Raw genomic sequence first — 12,750 nt, 5'->3', positions numbered from 1 at the left:
ACAGGACGAAAGACAACACACCACAGCCAGAAAGACTAAAATGAAATCAGAAGCTGGTCAGCTCTTCCGATTGCTACCATTTAGATTTGTTGATACCTGAAACGTGAATGTACCGAGACACAAATTTTCTAGAGAAACCAGTTCTACCCCAGTAAACTAATCGCCGAGTCTCAAAAAAGTGCCCAGGGTTGTAATAAACACAGAAAGTAAGATTAATTGTCCTGAAGTGCTTAAAATCTATAGGTTGATTCTGCTTGTACTAAAGCCAGTAAACGCAATTTCCAGTGATTACAGTGCAAACAGGAGGAAATATCACTGGAAAGAAAAAACACAAGTTAAGGGTTTTAAACAGACAATTTAAACATGAAAGAAGATGTGCATGCACTGCACGCCGCATCGTCTGAGATGGTGAGGCTTTCCAATGAATTGAGCAGTAACTACTGAAGAAGCTACGTTACCGTAATATATTTGATACAAGTAAAACTGGATAGAAAAAAAACCAGAGGCCCCAACAGATTGATTCAGCAGTCAATTCTTATAGATTAAATTCGGTTAAAATTGAGGGCATTCCAGCAACTTACAGTTAAAAGGTATAAAACATAAATCAGAGTCTATTTTTGCCTTTTTTTGGGTAACATCCTGTTTCTCTTGCCAAACCCTGTAGTACTAGGGAAGAGATATTCATTGATAAAGATTAAGCTCAGTTATTTATCCTCTACATTTTAAAGTAAAGTTACTAAAAGCACCAAGGAAAATCACAGCTGAATCAGGAGCTTGATGCAATTCCTACACATAAATGATTAAAACCAAAAATAAAGCAAATGTAAATCTTCTGAATTCTGGATATAAATCCAAACCAGGCAACTTAAGCCTATCAACAAAACAACCCAACCAAAACTTTAATCAAGCAAACCTCTCTCCCTGCTTGTACCAACCACCCGCACCGACAACTACCAGGCTCCCTTCTTCTCATGGTAACCAGAACCGAGCCAACTTTTTTCACATGTCCTGCCAGCAGAAAGCAATTTTTAACAGCATCTTTCTCAACGTTTAGGCCAATCCCTCCAAACTATGGATCATAAGGATAGAAGTCTCTTTTTCAGTACTGAATTTTAGGACTGCCACTTGCCTTAGTGCTAACTGTTAAACCTCAATTTTTGCACCATCAGCCTGTTTCCCATTAGTCGCATCTCCTGCCTTCTCAGGAAGGGCTCAAACCCTCCCTGCACGGGCACAGAAGGCGCTTGCTCTCGGAGGATGTGTGCAGAAGAGATGCCTATGGCCTAACTGAAACACACACATCCTGGACGTCAGAGCAATCTATAGTATAGTAAAAAATTAAAAATGCATGTCTGTAAAAGCACTAGTTACACGTGCCGCACATATCATAGTCACACTGCTGTGCATCTTGCTAATTACCATTTGGAAGTGCACTGAATGGGACTGCATGCAGCACGGATATGAGTCTGAATCACTAAGTATCTCCAATTCAAATACAAACATACGCTGTCACGCACGTGTCCCTTATATACCTCATCTCTTCAGCAAGTACAACTAAAGCATTATTATAATGCAATTTAGCATACAAATTGCTAAAACCACATTTTATTAAGTCAGAAAGTTGGTCTTGACTTTTCTGTACCGATTGTAATACCAGTCTCAAACAGAAGAGTCCTTCCACCGCCTGTACCCGCAGCTCCCACTCGCTTGCTTTAACTCCAGCCAACTCCGTGGCACACTTCTAGGCTGAGTCTCGCGCAACACACCGTAGGATCCGTACCAGCTGTTCAAAGATGCTGCGAGCTTTTCTGAGTAAAAGTAAAGTGCTTCCATTTCAAGTAGTTTTCTTAAATGGTAAAAATAGAGACTACGTACTGAAGCTCAGGTTTGCAAATCTAATAAAATGATAGGTAACTGAACAAAAATTGGCCAGATAATATAACACATGTCACCTTACTCCACATGTTTTTCTAGTGTTTTCTTATTAAGTTGTTTTAAAACGTGTGCAAGTTTGGAAAGCTGTTACGTAGGTTCACCTCATTTTCTTTACTGAAGTAAACGTAGACACAAGTGTATGATAGGACCGAACGGCAAAACGCAGACAGAGAAACTCAGAATATCTGGATCTGGAACAGTCAGTTCACAGGCACTTATCTCTGATCTAAACAGCTGAACAAAATACATATTTTTTGTTTGGACACATGTGTAGGTATGATGTGTGTAATTAATTGTTCATTCAAAAATGCAATTTCATGATGCATTTGATGATTTAGGTATACAACAGTTTTAGTTCTCAGAGCTGACTAAAAATAGTGATTTTAATTTATTCCTGCTGCCTACAATTACCCACAACCATGTATTTTTAAATATTTCCAGCCTATAAAAATTACTAATTTTTGCCACTTGTGTTTATCTGCATTTAGACTTTGATTTGGATAAATTAAGCTCTCAAGTGTTCTTTGCTTTATGAAACTCTGCATGTTGTACACTTCAACACAAATAAATGACTTCTACCATTAGAGGTTTAAATAATGTAATGTATTTCATGCTCAGCCTGAAGCTGGATTCCAATGAAGTTGCTAATGCACGTAATGATTAAGTGTAACTCAAATACTAACTGTGTTGTTGAAAACATGACAGGCAATAATTTGGTCTATTATATTCTGCCATTTAATTGCCTAGTACAGACATTCTCTGACACGTTATGAAGCAATGATTTACAATTATTCAAGCTGCAAAGGTCAGAAAGTGACATTATAATCATCTACACAGAGATCCCTTCTAATGCACAAAAACTAGGTAATACCACACAAAAATAGTTTTACTACAGTAGCAACTTTCTATTTAAGATTTCCCAAACTGCACAAGTATAAATAATTAATTTACATTACAGTACATTAAGGCATCCTTGAAAATATAATGTTTTTCCTGCTCCTAGCAATAAATTTATGAATAAGTCTTTTTTGCTTGCTAAAAGCAATCTTAAGAGCACGCTTTCACTAAAAGTAGCCTGACATTAACAGTAATCAGTTAAAGAAATCTGAAAATCTAAAAGATTTTTTAGAACGTAACACACAGGAATACAGCCAATTTTTTTTTATGCAGCTGGTCAAAGCACATTCTTATCTTTAAAGTACGAAGATCTATTAGCCATTATACTCGATATAGGCGAATATTTTTCTTTAGACATTCTCAAAGCAACCAGTGTCATTAAAATACTGAACTTAAGACAGATTAAGATCTCTAAACTATTCCTAGCATTAACAACAGCAGCAAAAGTGAAGTTATTTCCATGCTTGGGACACTACAACTCCTCAAAATTTGTTTATATGAGGCTTTAAAAAATGACCAAATTTAGCAAAACACTTATTTAGCTGAACATCTTATAACATCTCCAGAATTAATTGGGAAAAGGAGTTTCAAAGCAAATCAAGAACTGAGGAGCAGAAACTAAAAAAGATTAATACCTCAATCCACCAAAAGACCAAAACAAAGCAAAAAAACCCAACAACAAAAAAAAACCTCACAAGAAAGAACTACTTCAGCAAAATACAGAAATAAACCCCCAACCTTTTCCACCCCGCTCCAAATTCCTTTGTGTATACAAATACTTACTTTTGTTCCTTACAACACTGTACTGTATATATGGAATAAACTTAATGAAGACATTGCTACGAGTGTCCTCTCAATTTTTAGGAAGGTAGCAAAAAATGTTTATGTGCATGTTTTATATACTGAAAATTTTCCTGAAAATCCAAACCTACCTTACACCCATCTTCCTCAGCAGATTTTTAAGAAGTCATAAAGGAGAGGAAAAAAAAAAGAAAGAAGCAGCCACTCTTACTTGAAACATGTAACTACAGCCCCAAAATTTTTGTTTCTGAAAGCAAAGGCAAGAAAAAGGCAAAGGAATAGCAGATGCATTTTTAAATCAAACATTGCCTATAAATTCTGTTCAAAATCTCAAGTGCAGAACAATGCATTTTTCATGTTCTACCTGAGGCATAAAATCTGAGAAGTACATGATAAGCCTTTTCTCTGCATTTCACCAGGCAAATGAAACAAAAATTTTAAATGCTGGGCAACCAAGATTTGCTCATCTAACCCAGGCTATCAACCAATTTCAGAGCCAGACTTTCAAAAATTATTTTCAAATATGCAGCAGTTTGCTACCCGCAGAAAATAGATACTACCTCTGAAATAATGGCATATATTTTACAGCCATGGGTATGGAAAAGAAAACAATTAACACACATCTGCGATAAGGAAATGAGTAGCAGACGGTTTATTCCAAACGTTAAAACATTAGCAGTGTCCAATTTCTGTGTCATGTAGTTTTTGCTGTGCAGCTGAAGAAAAACAAACCCTGAAGTTCAATTAAAAAAAATAAAAAAACACAGCAAAATTACTGCCTTTTTCAACAACTAAGTGAATTATATATTGTGTACTTTGAATCATGTAAATATGAGGATCATTTGGAAAATTGAGACATAGCAAACCCTTCCTAAAACAACACCACAGATCCAGCTTTTTGCTTTTTTTTTTTTAAAGACAAAATTTCCCTGAGAATTTTTGTCTTTAAAAAAAAAAAAAAAGTGGTATTTTGAGACTGCACTACACCATGATGTTGCACTGACATTTCACCTTTAAAAAGCGCCCAAGCAGATTCAAAAGCTTTTGAAACACAATTTATCCTCACAACTAGCAGAGGGCTTATTACTATGAATCTAAAAGTCAGAGGATAGAATATTAACTACTGTAGAAAAGAAAACATAGTGCAGGACCTTCTGTTTGTGACAAAATTACAGAGTTAATGTTCCTGAAAGATCACTTCACCTTTTAAAGCATGATTTTTAAAAAGGTAAAATTTATAGCAATTAAAGCTAATGAAGAAATGCAGCATGAGCTGCTTATGTTCAGGAACTAATAGGTCCACTGAGCATTTCTAAGATTATTTAGCCATCAATGATAATGAATTGACATTGTCAGTGGTGTTAATGTACCAATGCTCTATAGTGCCACTAATCCGATAGCCAATCCTAGCAATTTTATTTTTTTTTATGTTTCTACTTTATTTTTTTAACCTACACACTACCCGATCCTTTCAATTAAAATAGCAGAAATACAGCACAGGCTATTACACTTTCTTCTCTTCTTCCACATTTAAGGATGGCATATTCATTATTTGGACTACAGTTCAAACTGCTCTGGTCATTCCTTGTCTTCAAATCCTGCTCCAATTCTTCAGGACTGTTAGCTACAGTATAACAATGTCTTTTCCAATTAAATCACTGTTAATGTATATTTCTTCAAACACATTTTTGGTGCACATTAAGTGAAATATGATGATAATTTAAACAGGTATATAAATCAGATTTTTGTGAGCACAGGGTATTGTGGTGTATGTCTCTTCACCTGATTGTTTTGTCATATCTAAATAGCACAGCTTCACGTTGTTGATGAAAATTAGCTGTACAATACTACAGAGCAATGGAAAATGAGTACCTGCTTGGCTACCAGGTATGACATGTCAGCAACATCCAGTAAGCAATCAACTTAGCAAAGCGACTAACATTCGAGTCCACAGTTTAAATCATTCATACACGTTTTGCTCTCTCTCTTGCATAACCATTGTGGATTGCAACTGAGAATTATGTAATTTCTGAGACAGATTCTAAGAACATGGCAATTCTGAAGTGAAGGAAGGAGTTTTTTGAAAAAATGAGGAACTGTGCCAAATCCTAATAATTTTAATAAAAGACACAGTATTAACTATTTTGAGATTTTTTTTTTGTTGTTTTTCCTCTCACTATAGCATAGTTAAATAATATGATGATTTTTCAGTTTAAGTTAAAAGGGAATTGAATAAAGAACCATTGTCAAGTTTGTTGACAACTTCTAAAGAACAGAGCTTAGCCTTAGCTAAACAGTTTTGTGGATCTGTAGTTGTTCACTATCTCCCATGCCAAATTCTCAGCAATTCATATAGCAGAGATAGTAAAGAAGATTTTTCAAACAACATAAAACAGCCTACCACACATAATGTTCATTTTAAACATGCTGCAAAATAAAGAGTAGCACAAGTTATTCTACTACTGATATTCAGTGGACTTAAGAATTAGGCTCTTTCTTACATTTTTATTTCTTGTTTCAAGGAGTCAGCAATTAATTTTCTTCAGTGAGTAAAAACATCCAAAGTATCTCATAATGTTGCATGCAAAACTATTTGAAAAACAGGGAGATGAATCAGTGCAAATCACTCAGCTGCATCTTCAGCTGAAGATTCACTTGTCCTTTAAAATGTGTAACTCACTTTGTCCTGCAGTAGATTGGTATACTAAGGCTGAAAAAACCCCTCCTGCCGAATATTATCCCCAACATCACACCACACCATTCATGTGTGCACTGCATCATCTAATTGAACCTGTGCTGTTCTACACATTAGCTATAAGACTGCTAGAGCAGGTTACATAGGTTTGAGTAAAATGTTTTTATATGATGCATATATTACTTAATTTCTCCAGCATAATAACATTAAAATATATTTTTAATCAGAACTAGGGTATTAAAATCCAACTTGGAATGTCCTATGATGTACCATATATGCCATGGCATTTTAAAACCTTTTAAACATTTCTGCTAAATTAATTAGTTTTGCATTAAGGAGTCTCAATGCCTCCTATTAAATGCAACACATTTGAAGGACAATTAAACATTATGAACGATCCTTCTGAGGAAATAACGATTAAGTAAAAAAGAAAAACAAGATTTTTTGGGTAACAAACAAGAATACAAGCATACATAAAAGACTTCAATTTATTTTTAAAGTCTTATGCCTGCGATATTTTAGATCCGTTTGTTTGAAAAATCAGTCTTCTGTTTTGTTTTCGTAAAGAATGAAAAGCCTAATGGAGTCCAGAAATCTGTTAATGGTACTAAAATTATAACAGTATAGCAAAAGAAAAAACCCCACACAGTAAAGTCTATATTATATATTTTTTATGTCTTTAAATGGAATTTACAGTTCTCCCTGGCAATGTGAATGAACATCCTATAATTTAGTCAATTTACAGATTACAGGTTCAAATTGACCTTGTAGCCCATAAAATTGCTCATCTTCAGTGCAGGATTAGAAGTGGGAAAAGAATGTCATAACTGTATTTAAGGAATTTACCATAACAATGGAAAGGAGGATATGCATGCATAATTTTAGCCACTCTTGCTCACATCACAGTTTTCAATTCTGAAACAATGCATATCCTGCACTCTTCTCCTGGTTAACCATGGTGGAGACTGTTTCAATTTACTCACCCACAGACATGACACTTGTATTCCCTCATCCCAAGGTGCCTCTTGACATGGTTTCTGGCATCTCCGAGCTGAGCTGTTGCAAAGTGGCATATCTTGCACTTGAATGGCTTTGATCCTAAGTAAAATTTAGCATAAGATATGAGTTGAATTAGAATAATATATCACCCACCGTTAAAGAAATAAAAAATCCTGGGGAAAAATAACCTTTAAAAAAGCCTATCCCACATTTAACCTGTTTGAGATTTTTGCCTAACAAAAAAAGTACCTTGTACATAAATTTATAACTCCCAGGACACAGACGGTATATACTATACAGTACTCATTAAAGTTTTCTGAAGTTCAAGAACACGGAAAATAGTCTCTGAACTTTTAATAATAATTTACTCTTTTTTATTATTATTTAAAAAACCCACAAAACATTAAAATGAGAAGACAATATAGTAGGTAGATAACCTTTCAACGAGATAGCAAAAGTTGTTCTACACCTTTCCCCATTTCCAAATGCTGAAATTCAGGTAATGGTCTTAAAGTGGCTTGAAATTGGTGTAAACTGCAAAGGTACTTGTTTTTTAAGCAAATATATTTAAAGTAAAGTAATTTTACAAGTCTTCCGACTTTGAATAGATTTCACATTAGCATTGGTATTTCAGATTTGTTCTGTCACACACAGAAAATGATTCATCACCTAGCTATTGTAATGACATGCAATGTATGAATATACAGTGGATAAAATATTATGCCTTTATGACTGTTTTATGGTCAAGAATTTATGATTATTCTGCAAACCAGAAGTATTGACATTTTGGCTATTATTTATTTCAAGAACAAACTTTAATATTAAATGCCTGCTGCAGACCAAAGAACTCTGAAATTATTTCTTCAAGGAAGTACCAGCCTATTTCTTGTATCACATCAGTTCAGCCAAAAGTCAAATTATTTGTCTATCTTAATTAACAGTGATCCTCTCTCGAGGATGGAAAAACTATTTTTTTTACTGAAATAGTTACACTGGGCACAAGTCAGTCCCCATGTTATTACGCAGCAACACCATTCTAAAGCATGCTGTAGCAGTTTCCAATTTTCTGACCACTAAATCCTTAAATCAATAAATCAAAATCATAGAATTGCAGTTAAAAGTAAGTACAATATGGTCACAGAGTCTCCATATTATGTTTAGTATATGTTTTGTGAAGTACTTCTTCCAATACAGTTAAGCATAATATGAAATATGTGATCTTTAATAAATATACATAAAGAGCTCTGATAAGAAAAATGTTGCAGTATATCATACTTGATCAATGAACCTTTTTGCTTTGCCCTTGAAAACAGAATATCCTCCAAGAATCCACTGGTGAAATTGAGGATCTTAGTAAAAAATTTTAGAGTCTTAAATTTCAATTTCATTCCCAAAAGCTGACGAAAAATGAAGCATTTAATTTTAATCTTCTAACTGAAATAAAAAAGTCAACAGTACTAAGCACGGGCAGACAAGGTTGAATATTTCACAGTTCAATGACAATGAAGCCAGATCTCTTAATACTTCCATTTCTACTGTTGGAAGTAGATGTAAAATATATTTAGCACCTGAATGGTTATATCTAGTCAGCTTTATATGTTTAAATGTCAAAAGCAGGTTGAGACTGCAGCTAACAGCAATCACATTCTATCAATCACCCTGAGAAACCCCAGTTTATTTAAATGATCCTGATAAAACTAAATTAATCATTAATTTGGTGACATTTCAAATCAACACTGCATTCTATAAAGAGACCCATGCAAATAAAAAAAAGCCTATCTTTGCATTAAATAAAAGAGTATTAAAAGTTGATGCTTTAACTTATGATCTTAAAGACTAATTGTACAATTAATAACATCAAGGCCATAGTCGGAGAAGATTTTTTTAAATCTACTGGTGTTTATACTGCTCTTTTTTGTCATAGAATTCAAATGCCATGTGGATTCAATCCTATGTTCCCTTAGTTTCTCTCCTACTGATTAAATTGTAAATTCGTTCCTCATTCTGTTACTGCAGGTGTCCCGCAGGGCTTCCATACAAGACCTTTGCTGTTTTCCATTTACATGACTCCTTTGTGAAAAACTCGAGTTAAGACCAATTGTAGCTACAGTGTGCTGACAATACAGAAATGTATTATTCTGTTGACTGCTCTCATCCAAAAATCACTGAGGCCTTGAGGGTTTTTTTATTTATTTCTCAGATCCAGAGCTGAATATCTGCTAACATCTCCATTTAAACTCCATGAAAATTCAAGTGCTGGCAGGCTTCAGTCAGTACTTATCACCTGAAACAAAAGCAGCGCACCTCCCGTTTAGGTTGTTGGTGCCAAATTTGTTCCAGTATGTTCTTGGATGGAACAACACAAAATTTTATACCTAAGATGAAGACATTAGACTAAGTGTTAAACTAGTGGGGGGAAAAAAATCTGTATTTGCCATAAGGCTATCTGAAACAATGTTGAAGCAATTAACATTCTTCGCCATACTTCTCTTATCACAAACTTTAATGGTTCTCATATGCTGTGTTAAATGTGACACTATTGGATTCACACTTGGCTTTTAGTTCACAGAAAAATAAGGAAAATACTTTCAATATAGCATCTTTCCAACCAAATGACTTAAAAAAAAAAAAGCCCAAAACAAAAAAACCCCACCAAACCAAAAAAAACCAAAACCAGAATTACTTTACCTACAAGTTATGGGATGGAAACAGAGCATACATTTTCTGATGGTAGCACTAAATAATAAGGCTCTTAACAAGAGAATTGGGAAGAAAAAAAAAACCAAACAAAAAAAATCAACCAAATCGAAAACAGACTAAATTAAAGAGTTCGGGTCAGACAGACACAAATCATTGTCCTGTTTTACAGAGAAGACTGGAGTTCATAGTCCTTATTTTACATTAAGACAATAGAGACCCAAAACTATAGGAAAAAATCACTGCCTCAGCTTCAAGCCAGCCAACGGCAACATCGCCTCCACCTGCAGGCATAGCTGCGTCCCTAGCTCAGGCCCAGTGCAAAGTGAGCAGAGCCGCATGAAACATCAACATACCATTTCCTCCCATGTTTAGGACATGGGGAGTAAGGTAACACATTTACATTGGGCAAACCTTCCATTAACTGAGAAATCTGATGAGAAATGAAACAAAGATGATGTGGTCGCAGGTGATTTTTTTCCTTGGATGTTGATTGTTAATTAAGTTTATGGGACCTGCATCAATTGCGAACTAAAAAGTCTTCCACCTCTACTACTCCTTTTATTTTCTTTACACTTCCTCATTTTCACTTGTCAACATGTGATGGACTTACTTGTTATCTCCTCTCTAGCAAAGCTTCCCTTTCATTTGCAATGTGAAAATCTATATTATTTAATGGTATTTTGAAACATTATTTTTCTATTAATGGAAATCATTAGTCATATCTTTCTACAACTTTCCCTTCCCACCTCCCCCCAAACCCACCACCAATTACTCAATTAAAAGAAAAAAAAAAAAAACCCAACCAAAAACCAAGGGGTTGGATAGGGTTACACATATGTACATCTATAAACCTATATGCACATCTGGATGCTGAAGAAAGATTTTTTTTAAAAAGCAGAACAACAAATGGGAAAATGCACAGCTCTGCTCCTATATGTATCTGGCATTACCCTGGAACAGATGAGAAGCTAGAAATACTGTACTTTGCCTCACCAATGTTATATGCCAGTGTATATACAGCTGGTGGAGTAGGTCAGTTCCCTCTGCCACCACTCCCAATAACCCAAAAATACTTGTTTCTTATTCAGCTGCATCCATTGTGATACAGATTGGAAGAAAAGGTTCTATAAGACACAAAGGAAATCACAAATATGAAAACACGAATCGGAAGAGAAAGTCATCTTCCCATTAACTATTAATAAAAGTCTCCACATTACTATTTATGTGAATAAGCAAAGCGTAAGAAAAGCATTTCATTCAAAGGTGCCGTGAGAAAGAGGGCAGATAAAACTCTATTTGTAACACTTCTATACTCCCTCTGCAAGCACCACCGAGAAATGACTTGCAAAATGAAATGTATTCTTTTACTGCTTTGCATATTTAGGGCCATCCAAAAGCACAATAAAAATATACTTCATGATAAGACCTACACACAAGATGTTAAAAAGTACACTAACTTTTACTAAATGTTACAATCAATGATGTAACTTATGTAAGTAGGGTTGCTTTGTCATATATTGATAGTTACCTCACTTTCACATCCACATTAACTTGATTTTAAATGCAATTAATACATATAGTCAAGGAAGACTAATGGACTACATTCTGCACTTAACCTGGTGGACATTTTCAAATGGCACAAGTGACCAGTGCAAACCTATTTTGCATTGTAAACGACTAAATAAATCTTAATGGATTAAGAATGATCAGCTATCAACACACAAGGGAAATTAAGTGCTGAAATGCCTACATTGATTATTTAAAATTATTAGCCTTACTCTGTTCTTGAATTTGTATGCTTTTAGTGAGCTTTAACACATTTACAAGACTTATTGACTATAATTACAAGAGAATTCAAGTAATGGACACATCAATTATAAGCAACATGTCTTGACCAGACAGTTGCATAAAGAATTCTAAAGAGAGCTCCATTAGCATCCTCCCCCTTAGTTTTATTCAGTTTTATCTGCCGTAAGAGGGCATATTAAGGGCTTATACAGCCGTTCTGACCATGTGAACAGGAGCGTCCCTCTAAAGACTTAACACTGCATTCAAAGTTGGATATTAGCTGAAGCAATACAGATAACTACGGTATTGACAGGATAGAAGTAATGCTGAAAGTATTAAGTATGTGAGTTATTGGTATACATGAATACTGCAGTTACAGTAAAATACTTTGAAAGGTTTGAAATACAATGCCTGTGTTCCCCAAGATTAATTTTAAACTTTGTTGTCCAGTCACGCCCTTGCCTTTTCATAAAAAAACCTTACAAAACTATTTTAGGATTATGCCAGGAATTACCATTCTTTTATGTTTCTTTTTTCTTACCTTTTTGTTCTCTTCCTTGTAACCATGCACTAAGTTTCAAATACTGCATGAATTTAAACTATAGCTTCCATAATAAGCCATTATTTAAAAGTACAGTAAAATAAACCTTACAGTTTTAATGAAAATATGTTCATTGAAATGTGAATTTATTATTCAAATCCACTCATAAATTCAACCATGGAGACACCACTTGTCTAAGCAGAGCTCAGTGATTTAGAAAAGCTGTCTATTTAAAATAAAGAATGTATGGCAGGTTTATAGAAACATCGCAGTGGATTTTTACATAAATTTAGAACTGCAGCTTATGCATTTTTCTACAAAAATGTTTTTAAATTTTCCACTTAAAATTAAACATAAAAATGAATTGAAAGTGTGATCAGCACAGAAACTAAAT

The 12,750-nt window shown here is 34.5% G+C and overlaps 1 protein-coding gene across 4 annotated transcripts in view; it reads right to left on the bottom strand.

The window, feature by feature from the left end:
- The window catches only part of ZNF407 (zinc finger protein 407), a 348,756-nt gene that overhangs the window by 305,308 nt on the left and 30,698 nt on the right, over window positions 1-12,750 (bottom strand). For all 4 annotated transcript variants that reach the window (XM_075744551.1, XM_075744553.1, XM_075744552.1 and 1 more), the window contains one exon: window positions 7,312-7,426. In XM_075744551.1, the coding sequence (XP_075600666.1) occupies window positions 7,312-7,426 (115 nt within the window). The remainder of the gene's footprint in view (window positions 1-7,311; window positions 7,427-12,750) is intronic.

This window comes from Balearica regulorum, chromosome 2 (genome assembly GCF_011004875.1).
Source record: "Balearica regulorum gibbericeps isolate bBalReg1 chromosome 2, bBalReg1.pri, whole genome shotgun sequence".
Classification (NCBI taxonomy): domain Eukaryota; kingdom Metazoa; phylum Chordata; class Aves; order Gruiformes; family Gruidae; genus Balearica; species Balearica regulorum.
The sequence above is the reverse complement of the archived record's forward strand: the minus strand, read 5'-3'. Positions and strand labels throughout refer to the sequence as shown.